Below are 26,374 nucleotides of genomic sequence, written 5' to 3'. Positions count from 1 at the left end.
GGCAGTATATGTTCTGTTAGTGTGAGCGAGAGGCAGGTATACTGGTAAACACTCTTCTGAGTTTAAACTGACTTCCACATGGTAATATTTGCTTAACTGTGGTTTTTCTGTTGCTTTAATGTTACTTACCTCTTACATAGGTGTTGCTTAAATTATTTTATTAGCCGTTAGCGGTTAGGCTAATGAACTAATGGCAATTTAATTAAGGGGGCGTATTAAAATGAAATACAATTAGATAATCTTTTTTCTCCATTTACATAATCAACATGTATTTTTTAATCATTGGGTTTTAAGTTTAAGTTCGAAAACATGCATTTTTATTTCTTTACCTCATACATCACTTTAAGCCAGTATCAATAGCTTGGCTGTCATCATTCATGCACAAATCAAGCCTTGAATATATTTCTGGCTTCAAAAACATGACTATCAACATGCCCCCTCATTAGGTTTTACTGCCCCCCCAAGCAAAGCAGTCCAGAACCGGGGCTGGTCCACCATATACCGTATACATCGCTGCTGTGTGTAGTGCAGTATATACAGTCACATTGTGTATTCCATTATTGAATCACGCTTTAAAGGGGCAGCTTAGTGGTGGGGATACTTGACTACTGGCAAGTTACCACTGTTGGGCCCTTAAGTTAAGGGCTAGCATTAGGGCAGTGATAGCTCAGTGGTTAAGGTACTGGACTAGCAATCAGAAGATTGCCGGTTCAAGCCCCACAACCACCAAGTCGCCACTGTTGGGCCCCTGAGCCCTTAGCCCTCAATTGCCCTCAATTGCTCAAAATCCTGTTCTGTCATAACTGCAAGTCGCTTTGGATAAAAGCTTCTGCTAAATGGCAAAAATGTAAATAGCTTTGTATTCTGTCACTATTGTAAATGACATCAATGTAAAAGATGCTGATACAGTAGTAAACAGGTGCAGTATAGTAACCTACACACTGGTGTTGTGTGTAGTGCATAATGTACAGGTACAATGGTGCTGGTACTGTAGTGGACACAGATGTCTTTTTGGACACAGCTCCGTGACCTCATTGGTCGGTTCCGCTCCACCCAGTGTTTTTGACGCGTGTCAATCTTTGGGCCGCGGGTTGATGTGTGACGCGGCGTGACGTCAGAGCGGGAGAAGGGGGGGGAGCGGGCGCTCGGACGGGCGGAATGGCGACGCGGTGCTGCAGCGCGAGGTGTTCGGCGGAGCGGAGAGGGTTTCGGCGCGAGCTCGACTCCTGGAGGCATAAACTTATTCACTGCGTCGGTAAGAAAAGAAAGTAGCGAAAAATAGTCAAATCGGTCGGTTTTTTAATGAGAGGCACCGTGGCGAATAAGGATTAACACCGGCGGCTTATTTTACTCGGTCCTAATTAGCGCACAGGCTAACATGCTAACTGGTATAACAAGATCAATCAACAATAACAGCCGGAGCTGTTCAGCATAAAATCAAATATGATCAAATATTATTAATAACTTTAACATTAAATAAGAAGTCGTGATGCAGTATGACAACTGCTAGTGTCACTGATATAACGGGGAATGCACGTTATAACATAATAACATGTTAATAATAACATAATAGATGCACTTGTGTAGTGACGGCTGCTGTCATAAACTCAGCCAACAGAACAACCGGATACTGCTTCAGTAAATAGTGTATAACATATACATATGAACACAATCATTCATCTTTTAGTAACTTAGGGTGCTATTTTGCACAGGAATGTCATGTTCCAAGTACGAAGCATGTTATTACCAGCTATTATAATAGCAAATACAAATTGAATTGCTAGCAGCGCATAGAATCATTACAGTTCAGCTGAACCGAACAGGCAGAGTCGGTTCCAACTCCGCAATATAATTCAAATAAATGACTCACCAGGTCAGATTGATAGTAGCGAATCTTAAAAAATGTATTATATACCATTATATCAAAATACATTATATCCACAAAGTTGAATCAGTTCATCTGGACACAAGTTCGTTGTAGAGATTGTTGTAGAGATTTTTCTCTACACTACAACAAACTTGTGTCCAGATGAACCGATTCAACTTTGTGGATTTGTGTACCTGGATTATTGAGCATGCATCAACAGAAAATACATTATAGTTCTATTTCATTTGTAACAAAATGCCAAATCCAGCTGGAAGCGTGGGTGCAGCACTGCAACATGTGTCCCGAGGACCCGAGTTTGATCCTCACCTGCTGTCACAGGCAGAAAAAAAGTTTAGCATGTTCTCCACATCTCAGAATGGGTTTCCTTTATATACTCCGGTTTCCCTACACCTATCTAAATCATGCATTTATTACATTTACATTTTTAGCATTTAGCAGACGCCTTTATCCAAAGCGACTTACATTACAGTTACAGTATATAGTCTGAGCAACTGAGGGTTAAGGGCCTTGCTCAAGGGCCCAACCTGGCAGTGGTGGGGCTTGAACCAGCGACCCTCTGATCACTGGTCCAGTACCTTAACCACTAGGCTACAGCTGGCCTACATTACATGAAATACAATACATTTATACAAAGTACATTTATTTCTGCCTCCATAGTTTGACATGGCATCCAGCCCACTCCTAATTATGCCTTAAGCATATTTAAGTCATGGATTCAGAATCAGAATATCTTTATTGTCATTATACCAGGTATAACGAAATTAAGGTGCAATATTCTCTAGCGTTATGAACAATAAACAATAAATTTAAAAAACTAAAATTTACATAATTTACAAAGACAGCAATACATTCAAGTGTTTTAGGCCTGTTTCACAGATTAATGGTGTTTTAATGGTCCTGAATCTGTCAAAATAATAGCCATTAGTGCTCAAAAAATCAGTGCGTAGCCTTGTTTCTCACAAAATAACTATTTATTATTTACCCAATTTTCTTGTAAATAGCTTCAATTTATGACCGGTATAATAACCGTATTTAATATTTTGTGCGTTAGTCTTTGTCTATTTTGTTTTGATTTTTATTTTAGCATTAAATTCACCGTTTCCATCATTTCCGCACATCTTCGGAGTCGATTCTCTGTTTTTCAAAGCTTTTAATCGGAGAGTCGATTCCCAGCTTTAGCTAACCTTAACACTACGGAGAACGCGGAGCGAATGCTAACACTAACCAAGGCTAAATTGACCGTAAAGCCAGCAGAGCCGCAAGCTAACAGCTAACAGCTAGCCCTTGCTAATCTTTATAGTATAGTAAGGCTGTAGCTAACCAGAACGGCGCACCCATTAGCATAACATTACCACTTTTAGCGAGTATTAGCAGGCTAGTGTTAGTTAGCATTAGCTGCCCTGCTGTCCAGTGCTGGCTCCATTTTCTTTGTCCTGAGCTTTTATGGTCCTTGATTAGCTGCGCATATTTATAAAGCACAGAAGATAAACAATGAACAATTACAGCAGTATTTAAGCTTTAACGTATCGTAAATGTCGATTAATAATGCAGTGTATTAAATCAGTCGCCTTTTAAACACATTCTGTTATTAGTAACTCATTTTATTCGAGGTTAAAGGCTAACAGCGTTAGCAGCTTATTGTTGATTTACTGTATTACTGTGGTAGTACATTTATGTAAATCGTTTTAATCACCTTCTTTGCTTGTGTTTATGTGCAGACACAATAAATGTATATAGATAGATATGTGTATTTATAAACTGTCATAAGCACATTATTTCAAATGTCATTATGTTTATCTGTTATTTATGACATTTCTTAAATAAAATTGTTTAATAATGTTTGGAATGGAGTCAAAGAATGAAACAAACTAATTTTTTTAATTAATTTATACCTCCTCAAGGTGTAGTAAGGACAGAATTTGAAGCAGATGTGTCTCAAAGAGCACTACTGTACTAAATAATCCTATATGCAGGGTAGATATTGGAATATCCACACCATTGTGTAGGGTAAAGAATGCGATTTGGGGTGCAAAATCACTAGTAAACGATGTGAGCACAAGTTAAGTAGAATTCATAGATAATGTCAGTGTGTAGGTTATTTTTTTGCAAGTGGAAATAACGGTGTACTGTAGTACACAATTTATCTATAATGCAAATGCAATATTAGTGTTTATAAGATATAACATGCAAACTGTGCTGTAGCATTAGAATAAATCTCTGTACAGGATGTAGAAGTAAAAGTGCATAGGAACTGAAATGTGCAATTACCCAACAAGAAATGATGAAACTGGATCAAAACTTAAAGAGAAAGAAACAAAATTGTATTTCTAGTTCTAAACCATTCACTTTTAACATTTGGCTGGTATACTTTTAAGTTGTTTTAAGAGAATGACAGCAGGTCCTATTAAATTAAGCCATTATATACATAACTATTAACAGGTGCAAACAATAATGCATCCAAACATGAAATCTCTAAAGAGATGGGCTTACAAATACAGAAGGCACAGGATATACGGACACAGGACATACGTGAACCTAGCCATGGGAAAGAATGGTTGTGTCAGGAAAGGCAAAACCATGCCACATGAAATATGTGGTTGAAGGACCCACTGTGACACCATTAAAACTGACAATAATTCACTTAAAATTTCACAAAATGAAGTATTTGGTGTATAGCTGTGATAACAAAAATTGGGTAATATTAGCTAAATTTGTTGGCTTGCTGTATGGCAACATTAATTACTAGAAACAGTATAAGGTTGATAGAAGTGATAATATTAGTAGTAGTTATAACTGCAACTTTGTGTGGAATTAATATAAAAAATTTTTTAACAAAGGGTTCTTTTGAACAGTCTACACCAAGTGTACAACACAGGATTATCTGCTAGGTACAGCTGTCACAGGGATGCACTCATGACTTAAAATTTGAATTGTGCTTTCAGGGTTTGAGAGTATACTGGAAGGGATTTATGGACCAAGACTGCTGCAGGATCTCAGTATATTTGACAGTGAGTTATTCTTTTTAACTTCATTCATGAAATTACACGATATCTCTCTTTCTAAACAAATATCCTGTTTCATATTATTGAGTCCTGGTGCTAGGTCTGAACGATATTGAAAAAAAAAAGAATCCACACCAATGTCAAACTTAGGCATGTTCTCCACATGTCTGTGTGGGTTTCCTTCTAATAGCTAGGTGAATTAGAGATACACAATTACCTGTAACGGTGTTTGACATTGAACAAAAATGAACAGATTACATCATATTTGTATTTGAACAGCTTTAAAGATTACTCTGTCTAAGCATGATGTCAGAATAATGTGTTTCTATGATCTTATTATTTGTTATTTCTTAATTTCTTTATAACAGCTTTACAGTAATTCTCATAAATTCCTTTGTATTTGCTGACCCTGAAATGATTACTTAGGTGTTAGACTGCAATACGCACATGTATACAGCGACACTATTATGCACAAATGTACACAGTTCAGGACTCCTTCATCACTTCACTAGAATTAACCCACCTTTTACACAGAATAATAAATAAAGGGTGTGCATGTGTGTATTCAAACATTGAAATTTAAAAGACATCACTTGTAAAACCCAGAACCCTGCACATTTGCATGTTTGTTAATGAAACCTTTTATCCTTTAGTTTTAAAATCAGTGGTTCTCCTGTACATCACTGTATTTCTTTGGGTCCTATGACAATTCTAATGATCCTGTTCGAAGATCACGTTAAAATATTCATGGAAATCAATCATCCAGCACTAACCTAAGATGTTGTGCTCATAATTTTTTCAGTATTATGAACATTTGGAGAATATAGAATTAACGTAGAGTACATGTAGACATGACAGTAACTAAATTTAAGTAAACATGCAAACTCGTTCAAAAAGAGCTTATCTTTTAGCTAGTATGGGTACGTTAGTTATCTAGTGCTTTTCCAGCCCCGAGTCTTATATAAAGTGTAATACTATGACTGCAGACGAAGACGATTGTTTAGCTGTAATTTTAATAAGTGTGGTTTTTTTATTTTTTAAGATTGTGAGCCTGAAACAGCTGCGGATTGGTCAACAGATGTGCGCTGCTCCTTCTGTAACTTACAGCTTGACAGAATCAGTGTAAGTCAAAAATAAGATTGTCATAATGCTAGTGTAACGAACACGCATATAACGCTGTTTTATCACGTATTTAACGCTGTTTATGTGCTCATGCGTTTATTGATTGCACCATTATTGTTTGCATTATTCAGTAATGTTGTAATTTGCGACACGGGTTCTATTACTAATAACATTGTTAGGACAGCGTTGTTGACTGTGAATTGCTAGATTAGGAAAATGAGTTAAATGAACGGTCAGATTCTTATTTTAAATGCAGCATCTCCTAATGATCTGGTCATGCTCCAAAAAAAGTTTTAACACTGAGGTCTGCTTTGTTGAACATAGACATATTAATCACTATAAAGGTAAAGGTGGACTTTTGTGTTGGCTTGATGCCGCTACTAGAAGGTGTTTTTATTTGTTAAATTGATACGATGGCTCAGTGGGTAGCACTGGCTCCTCACAGCATGAAGGTCCTGGGTTTGAGCCCCAGGTCCATTCTGTGTGGAGTTTGCATGTTCTCTCTTTGTCTGCGTGGGTTTCCTCCGGGAGCACCGGTTTCCTTCCACAGTCCAAAGACATGCAAGTGAGGTGAATTGGAAATATGAAATTGTCCGTAACTACTTGTTTTGTCATGAATGTAACCAAAGTGTGTAAAACATGACGTTAAAATCCTAAATAAATAAATAAATGACCTATTAAAGATACATATTGAAGAATGTCTCTTTGTTACAGGAACTGGACCGCTCGCCTGACTCGCCCCCTCGTGCCGAAACCCCCCCTCAGGGCCTTAACACCTCAGACACACTTCAGTGCCAAGCAGACCGATTCCTGCATGCAGTCTTGCACAAAAAAGGTATCACACACAGTCATGCACACCTGTACCCGAGAGTTATACAGGTATTCACTAGGGTGTAAAAAGAGTGGAATCTGTAGGTACACGGTATTCACATTCCACATGCTTGTTAGCTTAGTTACACACAAAACAGACCGCAAAGATTCATTGAAAGTAGTTAAGTTCCCCATTCCCTCAAGAGCGTCTGGGGAAAAATCACTGCAAAGAGGCTATGAATTGCACTACCTAAGGAGGATCATCCACAACACAAGCCAAACAAGGTCTTAAGAAAGAGTGTTTTATCGGAGGCGTTTCAATGCACTGATGTATGTTTTTGCATCTGTCTGGTGGGTGACAGCACAGTGCCTAGCTCCAGTTTACCTTTATGTACCTTCTGTACAGAGATTTCTTCTAAAGCTGCTGAACAGTTAACTAAACAGCTAATGTCTCCTAACAAAACACACAGCATTTCACACTTTACTGACATGTTATGGGGCTTTTGGGGGCTATAGAGTATAACAGGCAGTCTATAAGTGTAGCACTTTGACTCAAACCACATCTTTTTTGCTACATGCTGTGTAACTACAGCAAGCCATAGCCTAGCCTAGAGGTTAAGGCCGGGCAAGCCTAGCCTAGAGGTTAAGGCCGCTGGTTCAAGCCCCACCACTGCCAGGTTACTGCTGTTGGGCCCTTGAGCAAGGCCCTCAATTGCTCAGACTGTATACTCTAACTGTAATGTAAGTCGCTTTGGATAAATGCCGAAAACAAAAATGTAAATGTATAGCATTTGTGGAGCAGTAACTAGCCATACTGTTTAGTACAGTAGTTTGCAAATTGGGACATGGCCCATATCAACTGCTGTTGTTACATGTATTTAGTAAGCAGTATATAGTGCAGAATACTGCCTTGGTTGGCTCACAGGTAGCTCGGACTGTCACGTCAGCAGTTCTTTATACAGTTATTGATGTTATTTTAGCGAGACAGCTGGATTTTATGAGGTGACGCCCTTTTGGCAGTCGATTGTTAGGGTGCACGACCCTATAATAAAAAGACAGATTGCAAGTATTTAACAGTAGTGATCTGGATGCTTCCATTAGCATGACTGGCATCAAACGAGCAGAAGAGATCTGACCATGGCAAATGTATTGGAAAGGATGAATGTGAATACAAAATTTCTCTAGAATCTGTCGCTTTTATAGGAACGATAGGTTTCTGTGTTAAGAGCTTTGTTTTTTACACTGCAATGCACTGTCTGACCTAGAATTCCCTGAGAGCTTCGACCCCATAATTCCACTGGCTGCACAGGAGTTGATGAGGAAAATGATTCGCCAGTTTGCTGTCGAATATGCGCATAAAATCCAGACAGCCGAAAACCAGAATGTACTCGCTCCCACAGAACCAGACGGACCACTGGACCTTACGCTCAGCCGTAACACTAACTGCGCACAACAAGGTGAGCAACATGGCCACATGTACTGTTGAATAAATTGAAATAATAATAAAAACTCACTAAGATTGTTTATTACTTCAAAATTTATCATTTAGCCATGCAAAATGAAATATTTGGCCTTTTGCATACAACTGGATATTTGAATGTTTTTATTAGTTAAATTGCACCGCTGCTCTTTAAACACACAGTAATAAATGAGTGTACAGTATGTGCACAGCTGTCCCTGTTTAAACACTGATGTTTTATTGTACCTGTCTCAATAGACGGCGTTTTGGACCTCTCAAAGAAAAACACATCGTCTCTGGACACACTTGTGCAACAAAGACTATCAGGGTGAGTACATTTAAACCGAAAGTGTAAACTACAGTTTGAATCTGGTTCTGTTGTTTGTATAGTGTGTGTGTGGGGGGTTTCCTTTTACAATGATAACACCTAACTATGCCAGAGTGTGTTATTGCTTAAATGATGTACATAATTGTGCACAGTGTGAACCTCTTTAAACTGAGTGTGTTACTCAGGAGTAGAATTGATATTAATGTGATTTCTTAAAAAAGAAAAAGTCATGTGTTGCACTAAGGGGTTGACTCTTTTCTTACTTGTTGGACGGTAACGTCACGTGCCAGGGCTTCACTCCTCTGCACAGACGCGAGTAATTACAAAATGTTTCTTATCTTTTAATTTAGTCAGTACTCTTAACATATTGGAGATAAACAGGTATCAGATATAAACACACACAAACCTACACATACACAGGCGTACACACACACACACACACACACACACACACACACACACACATTTGCACAGGCTAGACTGAGACTCACATAAGTGAGACGCAAGTGATGTTACCAAAGACAAGGCAGTAAAGGAGTGGACCCTGAGTGCTTCCTGTCATTCGTCCGTTCACCCGTGCGTTTCTCGTCCTCCCATCCACCAGGAGACCAATCAGAGACGAGCGTCTGGGCCGCAGCACTCAGTTCGCAGACGGTTTGCTCTCTAAAGCCGTGAAGGACGTTCGCTCCGGCGCTCTGGACGCTCACAAAGCTGCCATACTGTACGGAATACCTCAAACCACATTACGCCTCCACGCGGAGCACACACCCTCCGCCGCCACGGCCGTGCCGCTCGTGCTTGCCAATCGCAACGGGGCAGCATCACGCGCCTCTCTGCATGCAGGTGAGATGAAAACACCAACCTCTTGGACTCGATCGCGGTCGGACCAGTCAGACCGCAGTAAACCGTCCGCAGAGAGCGCGGAGCTTCCAGCTTCAGCGGCGGCTTCGCTTCTTCACCGACTAGTCTGCGAGATGAGAGAGCGCAGCGATGTAGGTACCACTCCAGCAGGGGGCACCGCGATGCTCCGCATCCCTCAGGTGCGCTCAGGCGTGACAACTCCGACTTCTGACCTCACCGGGCTGGTTGACGCAGTTTACCTCAACGGCAAAACCTCAGAGCGCATGAAGATCCTCCTCCCCAAGCACGCCGACTGTAGCTCCGGCCTGGAGTCCCGCCCTCTGCAGGGTGACGTCCCTCCGCCGTGCGTGTGCGCAAGGAGCGCGGGCGGGAGCGCGAGCGCAGACGAGTGCACGGAGGAAGGCGAACGGCGAGACAAACAGCCCCGGAAGAAACGCGGCCGATACCGCCAGTACGACCACGACATCCTGGAGGAGGCTATCGCCATGGTGATGGGCGGAAAGATGACGGTGTCGAAGGCACAGAGTGTGTATGGCGTCCCGCACAGCACGCTCGAGTACAAAGTAAAAGAGCGCATGGGGACGCTGAAAACCCCTCCCAAAAAGAAGCTTCGCCTTCAGGAAGCCGGGACCTCAGGGATGATGCCGAACGCCTCGAAGCGGTTTTAAACCTCAGTACTGCGATTAAACCTCACGACTGCCTACACACACACACACACACACACACACACTCACACTCACACAAACCAGGGCCCACTAAGGCTAAACCGTCAGGAACTCTTAATTAATTACAAACTCGAAGCTAAACATTTCACACACGCACAAACATAGGCCTCGTACAGAAACCTTAATGGCGCAAACTTGAATCTACTGGTTATTAACACATTTCACATGCGCGCGCACACGCCTTTAAAATGTATTCAGGGTTTCACTGTGCAGATATGTAAGATATAAGACATTCTATTTAAACTGTAAAGCACTGTTCAGTTCGAACTGAAGGATCCATTCAGGTCTGACTTTTAGAAGGAAAAAAAACGAATCTGGTAATGCTATCACAGTATCACACTCACGGTGATCTGTCTGTTGCTCAGAGATTTTATTTAACTATTTATTTATTATTTATAACTATTTCCCCATTTGGGAGTTTATTAACCTGCTGTTCAGGAAAACCGGGGAAACAGTTTGGTGTAACACAAAATTATGTGGTGTTATGCTAATTAAGAGAGAGGTGTGTATTGTAACACACGCTTTAGTGTGAAACACTTGCTTTGGAAACGTGTGTGTACTATATTTAACACACATCCAGTTTGATATAACACACTCAGTTTAGGGAGGTGTGTAAGTTGTGTGTAGTGGTGAAATGGGAGGAATCGCACAGGTTATGACAATAGCTAAATTCTTACTTTTAGTCAGGTGAGTTAACTGATGAGTAGATCATGACAAGCTGTCAGTAACGCTGCATTCATTTCTTTAACACAAAGCTTCAGTATCAGAATCATCTCACTTCTTAACGGAACACTGTTGGTTGTAAATTAGAATGCAGTGTGTGTTTGAAAGGATCGATTTAGTGAATGTGTCAACTCTTTAACTAGCACTGAACGCCACTATAAAACCCTCACAGACATACTTAACACTGCTAGAAAACCTAGATGCTATGTGCTACCATGTAACCTCAATGAGACAAATAACACCGCTGTAAAACCTCAAAATGATTACCGCCACCTGATCAACTGATCAACCTCAAACCTCGTTGCCATAAAATCTTAGCAACAGTATAAATGCGACTCCTAAACCTTAGACATAATGACCTCAGCCGTTTAACCTCACCAAGATAATAAATAGTTCCGTATTAACCGGGCTAAGACATTCAACACACTTTCTGTCAAGAAAAGTCAGTTGAACCCCACCGAGATAAGTCATCACAAAACCTTGCAGTCTTAATCGTTCTGCTTTGCTTAATAGACACAGCTTAAAATCACTGGGATCTTTCTCTACCACAGTCCCAAAACCTTCGTTACAAATGCTTATTAACAATGAAGTCATGATCACGACTGTTAAACCCTTCTTAAATAAATAACACTGCAGCCAGTGCTTACTCATATAAAAAAACCTTCAACAATTAACACTCCAGTAAAACCACTAAGATCCCTAACACATTTAATACAGGCGTAAAATACCACAGAGATGATTAACGCTTCAGTAAGACCAAACACTGCCATCAGCCTCACTGAGATTAACAAAGCCATAAAACCTCACTGATATAACGAAGACCGTAGAACCTCAAAGAGATAATTAACTACGCACTAAAATCTCACTGAGTTAATTAATACTTAAAATGAATCTTAGTAATATGATTTTAAACTTTAGAGATAAGTAAAATTATATAGTAATGTTTATTGCTGCAGTACACTTTACTGAGATAATGCACGCTTCAGTAGCATAATTAACACTGAAGTAATACCTCACTGGAAATTATTATATAGTCATGGATCCTCAAGAAAAACAAATGTCAGTTAAATCTCACAGAGAATTTATACCTCATTAAAACCTTAAATACAATAATTACAAAAAAAACTTGAAAAAAATGAGTAAAACCTTACTAAGATAAACACTGAAGTAAAACATCACTAAGATAATTAACACTGGAGTAAAACCTAAGTAAGATAAACACTGTAGTAAAACCTCACTAAGATGCCAAATCAGCAGTAAAACATCACTAGGATAATACCAACTGCAGTAAACGCTCAGTAAGATAATAAACACTGCAGTAAACCCTCAGTAAGATAATAAACACTGCAGTAAACCCTCAGTAAGATAATAAACACTGCAGTAAACCCTCAGTAAGATAATAAACACTGCAGTAAACCCTCAGTAAGATAATAAACACTGCAGTAAACCCTCAGTAAGATAATAAACACTGCAGTAAACCCTCAGTAAGATAATAAACACTGCAGTAAATCCTAAGTAAGATTTGACTGTAGTAAAATAAAACCTCACAAAGATAATAAACGCTGCAGTAAAACCTCAGAAACATAATAAACACTGCAGTAAAACTTTAGTAAGATAATAAACACCACAGTTAGTCACTGAAATAAATACTGCAGTAAAACTGTTGAAATAGTTTATACCTCAGAAAAACCTTAGTAAGATAATAAACACTGCAGTAAAACCTCACTAAGCCAAACATAAATACTGCAGTAACACCTCACTAAGGTAAACACTGCAGTAAAACCTCACTAAGCCAAACATAAATACTGCAGTAACACCTCACTAAGGTAAACACTGCAGTCAGACCTCACTAAGATAAATACTGCAGTAAAGCCTCACTAAAATAAATACTGCAGTAACACCTCACTAAGGTAAACACTGCAGTAAAACCTCACTAAGGTAAACACTGCAGTAAAACCTCACTAAGGTAAACACTGCAGTAAAACCTCACTGAAATAAACATGTCAGTAAAACACTGTTGAAATAGTTTATACCTCAGTAAAACCCCACTAAGATAATAAATACTGTAGTAAAATTGTCAGTAAGATAAACACTGCAGTAAAACATGGTTGAAAGTTTATACCTCAGTAAAACCTCACTAAGATAATAAACACTGCAGTAAAATCTCACTAAAATGATACACTGCAGTGAACCATTGTTGAAATAGTTTATACCTCAGTAAAACCTCAGTAAAACAAACACTGAAGATAATAAATACTGTAGTAAAAATGTCACTATGATAAACACTGCAGTAAACCATTGTTGAAATAGTTTATACCTCAGTAAAACCTCAGTGGGATGATAAACACTGCAGTAAAACCACCGAGATACAGCACACTGCAGTAAAACCTTGTTAAAAATACTCTATACTGTAGTAAAACCTCAGAGTTACACAGCTGTGGAACCTTGAAGAGATAGTAAATGCCAGTAAAACATTTTGAGATACACTTTATGGCCAGAAGTATGTGGACACTGCTCCTAATGATTTTGTGTTTCAGCCACACCGATTGCCAACAGGTGTGTAAGATCAATTATTTAAAATAAATCATAAGCTTTCCTTGTGCATAAAGACACGGATGGTTACTCTGGTGTGGTGAAACTCCAGTGAGTGCACAGACACATGACCTCAACCCCTTTAACTACCTTCATGATGGTTAGATCCACATCCATTCGGCCATAAATTGTACTTACCACGATGAGCCTCTCTCAGACAGTAAAACCTCACTGGGATGCTTAACATACCTTGCTAAGATTCTTAGCAAAGCTTTGAAACCTCACAGATGATCCGAACATCTGTGTGACCTTGCTGACATAATTAACACAGCCGTAGAACCTCACCGAAAGAAAACCTCAAGAAGACACTCACTCAAGAATCCGCAAAACCTTGCCGGGATAATTAACATCGTCTTTAAACCTCGATGACATAATTAACATTGCTGCTCTTAATTAAATGTTGATGTGATTGTTATTTTCTGCTGTAACCAAATGAACCATTCAGGGTGACCTCACTCCATACAGCACGGCTGTTTGTACTCACACACCACTCTGTGTGTGTTCATGTGTGTGTGTCCTAATCAGGGCTAAACTGCAAGGCTTTTTTTGTGTTTGATGTGTTTAGTACAGTTATTGTATTTCTTACTAGTAGCGTTCATGGACTTAACACTGCTAACAGACCTTAGGCATACGCACTTACGCACTATACACACACACACACACTTCACACATTTCTTCGCTGCATGCACCTGTTTATACGTTTAAATTATTTATAAAGTTGTGAAACTTTAAATGAAGGATGGGTTTCGGTTGCACTTTACACATGCTGTGCGCACACACACACACACACACACACACACAGCCACACACACTCCTGTGTTAAATGGGAAATGTTAATTAGGGATGTCCTGGTAGCTACTGAGTAAAGGTTTGATACTGGTCTAAAACACTGGATTGGTACCAGATTGTTGTTAATTGTTGCAAATGGCACGCTGACATATTTTCAGGAAGTGAAACAGTGCGATGATGTGATGACGACTGTTATCAAAGTGCTCATTTTCAAAGCGTAAAATGGTGATTAACACCGGTTACTTTTGTCAGCTCAGTTGACTGTTTTTTCCTCACAGCGCTAATTACACTATACGGGTCACTGCATTCAGTCAGTGTGAATTAGTGATGTATGCATACACACAGAAGGGGGAGACGATTCACGTTTTGATACAATAATAAACACTTAACTCTCAGGGCTTTGCTATCAGTATCGTATCGAATTGGGTGGGAAAACAGACAGGATCAGGACATCCCTAATGTTATCAGAAACATGGCAGATTAAAGTGCAGCCACAAATGAAATGTGAATTTAGTGTTTCAGGAATGCAACATTACTGTGTTGGTGTTTGTAACTGTTCGTTATTTGGAGAGAAAAGCCGTTTCGTTTGGATATGCTTTTGCCATGTGACTGAATGTTCGGAGATCAGTGCCTGTTAATACCGCTTCATCTTTGTCATAAACAGCTTTATCATTATAGGAAGACTGTATATAGATTAACATTTTTGGGACAGGCACGTGTTGATTTAAGCAGTTTAATTACTAAGATAATTGTTCAGCAGGCGTGTGTCGATAAAAGGTTAGAAATACGCCACAATATTTATTATACACTATCGTTGGTCAACAGCATTGGTTTGAAATAAAGCCTGACCCATCGGTGCTGAATGAAGCCTAAAGAAAACACAGCCATGGGCCAGTTATGATTAAAACTCAGTGTAGACGAAACAATATCACACTAAGCTAAACTGGCATTGTAAAATGTGTAACTGCAGTATCGGCGCATCCCTAAATCTGATTTCAGAAAAAAATCAGAGCAGTCATTTTAGTCTATGCTTTAAATTTGCTTTATTTCATTTGTTTTTATATGCTCGTTATATTTTTACTCAGCTTTGATGTTTTTAACGTGTTAACTAACTTTTCTTTCGTTTTTGGACCACATTAATGTAAACGTTTTAGTAAACGATGAATTCAGGTAAAGAAACCAAATTTAATTCTGAGTTTGGTTAATGTAGCCATAAAGTAAATTCTCAGGGTGAGAGAACAAAGACCAGAGGTAATGAACCTGCCCGTGTTTATTTTTTTGTTTTTTTTATTTATTTTTTTTCCTCTCAGTATGTTGGAATTGAATTTTGATGTAATGTCAAGAGTTTTATTTGAGTCAGGGCTTGAAATTAACTTTTTGATAACCATCCCTAAAATGTTTTAAATTCAAAAAAGCAAATCTCATTCTCATTTTTTATGCTGATTGAAATGATTCGGCAAAATGTTGCATCATGATGACCTTCTGGTAAATATTTTAAAAACGTAAATACACACTTTTTGCCAGTTTTACTCTTTTAATTGCTAAATGTTATTCGAAATGTAGGTGTGTTTTACTGCATTGTTTTGTTTCCCAAATACACACTGAACCCTATTCGGCTTTCCCATGCAACACTAAGCAGTTGTGTAACATCTGCCATAAACTGTTTATCATTTCTAAGCAGGGCCGGCGCTAGGGGGGGGGGCTGAGGGGGGCATTGCCCCCCCAAATTGTGTCTTTGCCCCCCCAAGCAAAGCAGTCCAGAACCGGGGCTGTTTCTAAGACAGAATTAGATCCTGTCATTTTAGATCTTTATTGTCCCAATATCTTACTTCAGTGTCCATGACTACAGGATGGTGTTAATTTTGAGCCCTGTCAGTGTAGTGTGTAAAAGCAGCCGTCACAGTGTTTCTGAGTTTAAAATGAAATAAAAGTGGTAACTACTCGATTATTACACAAAGTTTTAAATCATAAACAGATTACTCAATTATTGGAATGAAATCATTTTTAAATCAGGATGTGATGAACGCTGTGCGCTGACACTGTACGTGACGGAGCAGTGTTAACACGGTGTAACGCGTGATCGGGTTTTCTGCACTTCGGTTTGTTCCGATTTTGCTCTTTTAAATGTTTTGTGTATAATTTCTGTGTTGATCAGACTAAGACATTTCTGTGTTGAGTTTGTGTTGAAGCACTTCGTTGTTTTAAAATGTGAACGTGTTTTGCATGCTATTATTCTCCCTATTTATAAAGTTCTATTTCTCTAATTGTGATTATTAACGGTATTAATCAGAGAAGGGCTTTTCGCTCAGCGAGTCCACTGAACACTCGAATATCTTTTAACGTTAATTTATAAAGCTGATAAAGAACTCTTATTGGTGTTAATGCTTGCTTTGATTTGAAATCATTTCGAATTTGAAGTCATTTTAGAAATGCTATGAAAATAAAGTGAATTCAAATTGTTCTGGTAGTGTAACAGTGTAACGTTCTTATGCTCTGCTCTTACTTGCATTTTTATTTGCACTGTAGATCTCTTAACACCTTCTACTGGTGTGTCTTATATTAGCACAAATACGCCACGCATGTTCACATTAATAACCACACACACAGTCTACATAACCATTTACACTCTTCAGCAAATCTTCTGGGCAAGAGATAAATGGAGAATATTAAGCTATTAGACAAGTCAATACATGAGGGATTTATGCTTTTACCAGTCTCACGCATTTTGTGTTCTAAGCTAGTCTGGTTTTTACATAAATGGGGCTTTAGGCCAGTGTAGATTAAGTTAAATTGGGCTTTAAGCAAGGCTGGTTTTGTATAAACAGGGCTTTAGAATAGTCTGGTTTCACACGAATGGGGCTTTAGGCTAGGCTGGATTTACTTAAACTAGACTTTAGGTTAGTCTGGGCTCACTGGTAATTCATATCAAGTAATTCATATCTGAATTAATTGTTGGATCAGATGGCAAATTGCTCTAAAATCCAATATGTAGCCATTTGCAAAATTACATCTATCACAACATAAAAACGATACTACAATATTAATTCCGAGCTAATGTGCTAACTCTATTGAGATACAAATTGTGGAATGCCGGACACGATTTCCTCAATTCTTGTAGTGCAGAGAAGGACCACTAGAGGCCTCTGCAGCTTTTAAAATGACTATCGACTTACACCGATGAGGCATAACATTATGACCTCCTTCCTAATATTGTGTTGGTCCACCTTTTGCTGCCCCATACACAACAAACTGCAATGAACTGTGCATTCTAACACCTGTCTATCAGAACTCGTCTGTTGGATCGGACCACACAGTCCAGCCTTCGCTCCCCACGTACCCCGTCATCGGTTTACCTCTGTTCCTTCCTTGGACCACTTTTGATAGATACTGACCACTGCAGACCAGGAACACCTCACAAGAGCTGCAGTTTTGGAGATGCTCTAAATCAGTCGTCTAGCCATCAAAAATTGGGCCCTTGTCAAACTCACTCAAATCCTTACACTCGTCCATTTTTCCTGCTTCTAACATCAACTCTGAGGATAAAATATTCACTTGCTGCCTAATATATCCCACCTACTAACAGGTGCTGTGATGAAGAGATAATCAGTGTTATTCACTTCACCTGTCAGTGGTCATAATGTTATGCCTAGTCGGTGTATAGTAAGAATGCTGCCGCACCAAAAGCGTTCCCCAATACAGCACCCAAAAGGCCCGATGAGACAAGGGGCCAAAGTGACAAGTGTATGTGTGTGAGACAGTTGGGATAAACCCATCAGAGTCAGCAACCTGTAATCTGTCAATTCTGTTTAATGTAAAACAGTGGTGGGCAAAATACAGCCCACGGCCCACATACAGCCTGTTAGGTCAAGTGTTTACAAAATTGTCCTAAAGACTGTGCATTCCGTCCACCTATTTCCTGCAATACTCTGCACATCACTTAATTCCGAACACTACCGACCTTTGCTAAAGCCGAGTCTGTCACCTCTACACAGATATTCATTCTTCATGTTTGCATTAAGCCCTATTTTAACAATGAATGGATCAAAGACAATTAAATTCAACTGAGAGTGCTGAGTTTTTCATAAGGAGTGGACAGTTCTTTTTTTGTTTTACCAAAATCAGATAAAAAAAGTGTCTTATTTGTCCAGAAGCTGTTGCAGTTTTCAAATACAATATCAGCCGCCACTTTTCTACCAACACCTGAGATTTCCTGAGAATTGCTACAATTGAACTGACACCAAACTTCGATACACTGGCAAAAATGGGTGATCAAGAGCACTGCCCCCACTGTAATTGAATAATGTAGGTAGGCAATCCTTACCTTCTTAGATAATTACCTAAGAACTTTGATAGTTCATCCCCATATCTGCTACTTGACTGTCCCATCTGTCAAGCCAAAAAACTTTGCCCACCCCAGTGTAAACTCCACCTGGGAATCGAACTCAGGACCTTATTGCTGTGAGGCAACAGTGCTACCCACCGCACCACCCCACCCCACCCCACCCCACCCCACCCTTGCTTAAAGTGTAAGAATATCATCATAACTTACTTGGTTAAGGTACTGTATCTAAAGGTCATTGGTTCATTGGTCAAAGGTCATTGGTTCAAGCCCCACCACTGCCAGGTTGCCACCGTTGGGCCCTTAACACTCAATTGCTTAGACAATATACAGTACTGTTACAGCACTGTAGGTCACTTTGGAGAAGAAGTGTCTGCTAAATGCCAAAAATGAAAATTTAACCTGTGTCAAGGGGGTCCCGGGGGGTCTATGAGAAAAAACAGCTTTATTAGATTTATGCAACAAAAGGGCAGCTATTGTTTCTCACGTAAAATAAATGAACCCCCTCCCAAAAAAATGAAAGGATGAGTTAACTCAGTTTGTATTAAACCAAGTTTAGTTTGAAGATCAGAAACAATAAAGTGTGATACATATACAAAAATGTTGCCATGGTACTCAATGATATTCACCAAGAACCATCATGGCTGCAGGTTCAAACCAACCATGCACGAGCGACACCTGCTAAATACACCAGTTTGCTTATTTACCTGGTGTTCAAATGACTGATCTTGTACCAGGAGAAGTTTGTTGAGAATAATGTTGTCCCATGTCAGTGACGAGTAACAATGTGTCTCGTTTTTATCTCCAGCTGTTTGTGGGTGGACAGAGACAAGGACAAGATGAAGGAAAAAGGGCAGAAGTGGAAGAGTAACGTCCTCGAGGAAGTGATGACAGCACTTTGTTCTCATCACAGAGTCCTGCTCTTACACATCCTCCAAGAAATGAGATCGCTCATCCCGAGGGACGAGCGGGTGCTGACGGTGACTCTGAGGGACAAGCGCCGGACAGGAGCGACTCCCACTGATGAACGCGGGCCAGTGGCGCATCCGAGAGCCGAACGTGCTCACTGCTGCCGCACAGAGGAATCGGTATGTATGCTGACTAGCTGTACTGCGAGCAGCCGTTCGTGTATGTGCAGACTTGCCGTCTGCACGCTCCACTCCATGTGTGTGAAAAGCTGCGCGCTTGGTTGCGTCTCCGGGGTGGTCCAGGCAAGCTGCCGTGTTCAACGTCAGATACTTAAACGCCAGCACAGCAGTGATGTCGCACATGCCGCGGAGACATCCACGCCCCCTCTGTCGGTGAAACCAGCAGACGTCGAATGTAAGCCGGGCTACCATGATCTGGATATGCACAAGGTGAACAGATGCTCAGCGAGCGTACAACCTTCATCGCTTCACCCTCACGAAACTCACTCCAACAAGCCTGAGTGCACAAACACTCCTCAAGAAGAATCGCACACTCATCACTCAACCACTGACCATACTCTGAAGGCCAGCACCTGCACTGATTACACAGCTGTTGATCTGGACCATGCAACGATGTCCGAAACGGCAACACATTCTATACAGACACCCTACGCACACAATAAGCCTAAACCCTTTTTAGATTCAAAGGAGCCGTCAAAACAAGAGCCGACTTTGAAAATGTGTGACGACTCCCACCTGACTGAAATCATCACCACTGTCTTACACAGCAGCGATGACAGAGACTGCGATCTTAAGCAGCTGTTCGAGCAACACCTGGCCTCTGAGAAACATTCACCCCTGACTCGCTCTCAGAAACGACAAGTAGTGCAACGGGCCATAAGTAGGTCACATGATCATCCCACATCCCGCAGGCAGAGCTTACAGATTAAACGTGACCTTGCACGACTTGAATCCTCCACCTGTAAGAGGAAGAGAAAAACTCGAACCGCGATAAACTCCCAGACTTCGGGCTCGCTAGCGCAAAGCCGACACACAGTCTCGGACACGCTCAGTTTGGACACAAATAGTGAGGTACACAGTGACATGCTTCTTCCACAGATGGGTGAAATCGTAAAATCAGAGGCCCAGGCACAGAGCATTGGACTGGCAAGGTCTCGACGGAACATCGTCCCGCCACAGCGCTTCGTTTCCTACGTCACCAAGCAAAAGAAAATGATCAACACCGCCTCCCTCCTTGAGACTAACACGGCTAATGTGACCACCACATCGCCAAACTCTGAAATGACCAAGCCTTTGCTTAATGCTACAACATCTGTTCTATCAAACAAAAGGGAAGTCTGTGAGGACAAGGACAGTGGACGCACTTATCCCGAACGAAGTCTGAGATCACGGACAAGACGCTCAGACAACCCAAGTGCATTTGGTCATTCCTCAGATGACAGCATCAAGTACATCAGTCCCATAAAGCTCATGCTAGTGTCCTCTGTTAAAGGTGAAAACGGTGTTAAGTATACACTCCGTGCTGCGCAAGCAAACCCTCACGAAGGAGCATTTGATCCGTGCGTAGAGGCATCATGGGCGGGAGATGCAATCAAAGAAGAGACAGATGATGAGGCCGGACATGAGTGTTCGGAGCAGGCGAGTGAGCGCACCGATGTTCAGTTATCTACAGAAGCACCCGCAAACACAGAGGATTCCAGTGACTCCAGTGTTAACGATACAGCATTGACCGTTAAAAGGCGGCCAGGAAGACCCAAAAAATTCAGACCTCTACCTGAAAAAGCAGCAAAGCGTCCTATTGGTCGACCACCAAAACCGAAACCCACGACCTCAAGCAAATGTGGTGAGGAATCGAAGAAAACAAAAACAGAAGACACATCTAGTGAAGAGGACAGCAGTAAAAATCTAAAGATTACCATCACATATGGAAGGAGGAAAGCCCGAAGAGTGGTGTGTGAAGATTCAGAATCGTTACCAACAAAACAATGCGATAATAGAGTACCACATAGTCCCAGCACAAGCAAGAATACAAAATTGCCATCAAAAGACAACAGTGTAAACAAAGATCATGATCCATTTGAGTTTATTTTGGCGATGCCGATGGAGGACAGGAACAGTCTACACTCAAACATCAAATATCCGAAGCAAAGTGACAGTACAGAGGCAAGAAGACCAGGAAGACCAGCCAAGCTCAAAATCTCTGGAATTTCCATCACTGTTACCACAGTGTCCCCTCAGCACCGCAAAGTCCACATGAAAAGAGAAGTGAAGGAATCACAGGGACGGTCACTTGTAAGTCAGTCTGAACAATCAGAGGAGGAGGAGGAGACAGGAAGCCAAAATGAACACGCCTCGTTAGTCCCAGTCAGGTATTCTATCAGAGAAAGGCGACCATCCATTTATCTGCTGAACTGCATCGCTTCTTCACGGTCTGGTGCTTCTAAACACAGGTCACGTAATCTACCCCTAAACAAAGCTAATGAACCACCTCAGGAGACTGAGCCTGAAGTGACCAGCGACAGCAACATACTGACCAACTCCACAAGCAGGGAAAGCCACCTACAGGATGTTGTCCGGTTCTCAGCTGCGTCGGTCGATTCGATTTTTACGTCTGACGACAAACTGAAGTGGTGGCGGACCTCAGCTTCACCCGAGACCTTAAAGGGCGAGTTAGACAGACGGATCAGGGTCATGACCGATACTTGGGTTTCAGACGCGTCACGGGTCGGCGAGTCAGGCCGGAGTAACGGTGCAGTGAGGAACCTGTTTGAACGAAACTGCAATGCAGAAATGCTCTGCTCATGGTTCATGCAGACGACCGAGACGCAATCACTCACAATCGTCAAAAAGACCAACACTCGTAATTCCGGCGAGGTTTTCCAGTACAGCTCGGTTAGGTCAAGCAACAAAGCGAGCATTTGCCCGAGCCCGCAGGCCGAGCGGCTCAGGAAGCACCTCAAGAAGTTTGCTAAAATTGTCCCGAAGAGTCCAGCAATGCTTCGGCAAGAGCAAGCGAGTCTCCACAACACGTGCAGGGGTTCGGCCAAACGGCAGCTGTTTTGCGTCCCGAAAAAATCACAGTCCGAGACATGGCGCACTTACAGAGTCACTCTGGACAGGGCAAGATCACGATTCAAAATGAGGACCAGGAAAACGAATGAAAAACCCAAAGAAAACGAAACAGGGTGCGAAGATCTTAGTCAGTCTGCTGCCGGATCCTTCACCCAGAAGGATCCTCCTGCCTGGAGCACACACACACTGAAGGAGTGTAGTGTGTTTTTGAAAAAGTTAAACTCTGCAAACAAACTCCTGATGTCTGAGAAGGGTACTGACTGTAGCGTGAGGTTAAGTGTGTCTATGGAACAGCAGGAGCAAGAGAACAGCACAAGCATTAAACCAGGGAAGAAAAGCAATACACACTCTTCCTTGCCGAAGCAGTGTGATGTCAACAGGAAACGGAAACTCTCCAGCACAAGTGAATCTCCCCCGGCGCCTAGAAGGCAGCGAAGCAGCAGGGGGATGATGGCAGCCAAGTGGTCTGACTTCATACTTGGTAAGCATTTTATACTTCGCACATTAACCCTATACAAAACTGAAATCAGTACAACATCCTAGACCACTTAAAGTCGCTGGATCGCTGGACACAATGCAGTAACACACCCAAGACAGGACAGCAATTTATCACAGGGCCCCAGCCACCACCCTTAGACATAGCCAGTAATTTCTGTATGTAGATCCCCGACTGGCCGATAGCACCACTGGGGATTCGAGCCCTGGATCCCAGCAGAAATGGGGAAGCATAATTTACTGATGCACCACCTCTATATTTTTGGAAAAGCTTTAAGCAAAATGTTTAAGTGTCTGTGGGGGTTTGTAGTCATCAAGTGCTTTACTGATGATCTCAGCAAGGTTTCACAGTATGTTCAGTATCTATGTAAGTCTTGCTGCACTGCTCCACAGATGCGTTGTCTGTGGACACCTGACCATGAGATTGTGAGGCATCTCATTTTAAAACCGTGCCCTCTAATTTTTGTGCAGCTATGCCAGCCCTGTCTGGTGGTAAGACTTTTTTTTTGGACATGAAAGCCTGGCTCACAATCAACATTTTAATTCATCCCAAATGTGTTTAATGAGGTTAATGAACCTTACCTAGTCCCCAGCCCAAACCTTAGATCATTGAAAGGTTTAGTGATTCTGTCTGGGGTATTCCTGCCTTGCGCCCAGTGGTTCCTAATGAAACTGGACCCTTGGTCAAATTCCACATTTGTTGGATAGTGGTTAGGGGGGACTGGACTTGTAATCAGAAGGTTGCCATTCTGAAAAAAAATCCTGCTATATCAATAACTGAACATTATACAAAGGTAGTGAATGGAATATAATTTTTACATCAGTATATTGTGGGGCGGGGGGCATTTTGAGCACATTTCAATACCTGACAACACCCCCCCCCCCCCCCCAACATATATTTTGATTACGACCTCATTGTATTAAATGCTGATGCAATTTTAATTTGTTGAATACAATGCAATCATCTCCCTGCACACAGCAACCTAACATTTTATGTCTATATTTTCCAGGTCCTGCCCGGTAACGACAGCGTTAATCAAACACTCGGTGCCTTAAAAGAATAGCCAGGATAACAGTAAGAGTTTATGTAGCAACAATCTCTGACAACTTGCACTATTTCACTGCATTGTTTTTTGTTTTGCATTTATATTGGTCAGCTCATGACACGTTCACTTGCCTAGAGCTGTTTTTGCTGTTCTGCAAAGCAGCAAGTTCACTTTACTTTCCCAGATGTAAATGTATCGGTACAAGAAAATGTATTTGAAGAGATGCATCTACTACAGTTACAAATCAACACGTTTAACCAAGCATTAAAAATCACAGGTTCGTTTGTGTATGTTTTGAATCCACAGTGCCGTCCAGGTTCTCAATGTTGCAAAATCATTTGGACTTACATACTCTATTCAATTGGCAGCACGAATTGTACCATAAAACTACACATGAAATATATCTAATGCTAATATGCAAATTGTTACACCCCTTCATGACATTGTGGTATATGTTACAAGTGACATAAGCCACATGCATCATTTTAAACTTTATTCTTTTGTCTTGGGTGGTGTCAACTATCCAAACACTATCACAGCAGCCAGTCAATACAAAAGAAAATTGACAGTTTAAATACATTTGTAAAGGTCATAAATTATTTCTGCAAATGTCCTTTTTCTGTGCCTAAATTTATGAAACATTGTTTGCTCAAAATAAAAATATGAATGAATTAATTAATTCCAAAGGCAGCTCCCATTAGGGGTCATCAGTTTTTAGGCCAAAGCTTTCTGGCGCAAACCTCTTATTAATCTGGGCTTGGGCCCGGCCATAATGGTGCTCTGATATGTGCCCGCTCCCCGAATGACTAGGTTTACTTAACGCCATGCGCCTTCTGTATGTGTTCGCCCAGCCTGGGATTTAAACTACTGGAACTCAGGCATTGCTGGTACCAGCAGCATGGCTCTTAACATTATTCCAATGTTTAATTAAGTATTAAACATGTGCTGGGTAAAATAGTACAAACAACAACTAAACAACTAATTTAGTGCTGTACAAAGACAGTTAATAACATGCAATGTTGTGGCATGGCCTCCTAATGCTTTATCAATTGATTGACTACAGCTGATGACCTCTCTGAGCCTATAAACACAGTTTCTTGTGTGGAGGGAAAAAAGTTAATCTGTTACTTAATGCTGAAATTGGATAGATGGTCAGACAAAACACACTTGAGATTAACATAAACATGGTCTCTAAGCTATGCTAGCTGCCATGCAAGATCAGCAGTAACAAACTTCTGTTGAGCTTTAAGGTGCTGGTATTAGAACAGGGGCGTTTGTTCTTGCGCAGCAGCCTCTAAGCCCATGATTTACAGACACTTGGTACGACACTTTGGGTTTCCCCCCAACCATGACAAGAAAACACGTGCCTTTTTTACATACCTTTTAATGTGTGCAGTCAATGTAGTACTATAGACAGCAAAGTCATAAGCTATAGTCAATCACAATCACTACTGAGAACGTGATAGGATAGGCAAAGCAAAACGTCATTACAGAACTACCTACAACACCAAATTGATAATATAAGTTGCTGTGTGTATATTTTTAACCCAGTAAAAAAACAACACAAACTGATATTTGCCCAAGGCTGCCATGACATATTGTACACGTAGCATTAAATCTTCAGCTAGTCTTTTTGTAAAGTGTGTGAATAGGTAGATCAGTAAAGCATTACCACATGCGTTTTGTGTTGCACTACTTTCTGAATGTAACCTTGTTGTCTTAAATGCCACCACTCCTATTTTATTACCCATCCCCTTTTCTCAAGAGTTAAAACTGTCAGTTTATGTTATTTAATATGTTGTTGTGATATCACTTTATAGCAAAACAGATTCAGGTATATCTGTTTATAATTTAAATCCCTTAATGAAGAGAGCTAGTTTAGCTACACTAGATTACTAGTGCTTGAAGTTTCTGTTCTTTTTGCAGGTGATTTCTATTTGCAATTTTATATAACAAACATGAAGCATTAAAGGGGCTTTGGGATTAGTTTGAGACTGTTTGGTAGCAGGCTGTTTCTGTTGGGTTTAAGCATTATTGTTTTTGACTTGTCAAGTTACAGTGGAACTGATGCTCTCCATGGTGCTAAACACTGTACTGAGATATAAATGTACCCAGTTATCTTTTTTAAATGTGAGCTGTATCAAATCAGAAAAATAAAGGTGCTTCCTAAGCGTGTTGTCTACTTATTCAAGAA

General features: G+C 40.8%; 1 protein-coding gene across 1 annotated transcript; it reads left to right on the top strand.

The window, feature by feature from the left end:
- The first annotated feature begins 1,150 nt into the window (after nt 1-1,150).
- lcorl (ligand dependent nuclear receptor corepressor-like) lies at nt 1,151-26,351 on the top strand. Its single transcript, XM_063009210.1, has 8 exons — nt 1,151-1,255; nt 4,831-4,896; nt 5,933-6,012; nt 6,727-6,847; nt 8,088-8,279; nt 8,540-8,609; nt 19,447-23,120; nt 24,145-26,351. The coding sequence occupies exons 1-8, from the start codon at nt 1,159-1,161 to the stop codon at nt 24,156-24,158; spliced, it is 4,314 nt and encodes a 1,437-aa protein (XP_062865280.1). The 5' UTR covers nt 1,151-1,158; the 3' UTR covers nt 24,159-26,351.
- The last annotated feature ends 23 nt before the right edge of the window (nt 26,352-26,374 follow it).

Source organism: Trichomycterus rosablanca, chromosome 14 (assembly GCF_030014385.1).
Source record: "Trichomycterus rosablanca isolate fTriRos1 chromosome 14, fTriRos1.hap1, whole genome shotgun sequence".
Classification (NCBI taxonomy): Eukaryota; Metazoa; Chordata; class Actinopteri; order Siluriformes; family Trichomycteridae; genus Trichomycterus; species Trichomycterus rosablanca.
Note: the sequence above shows the minus strand (reverse complement) of the source record. Positions and strands in the feature narration are given on the sequence as shown.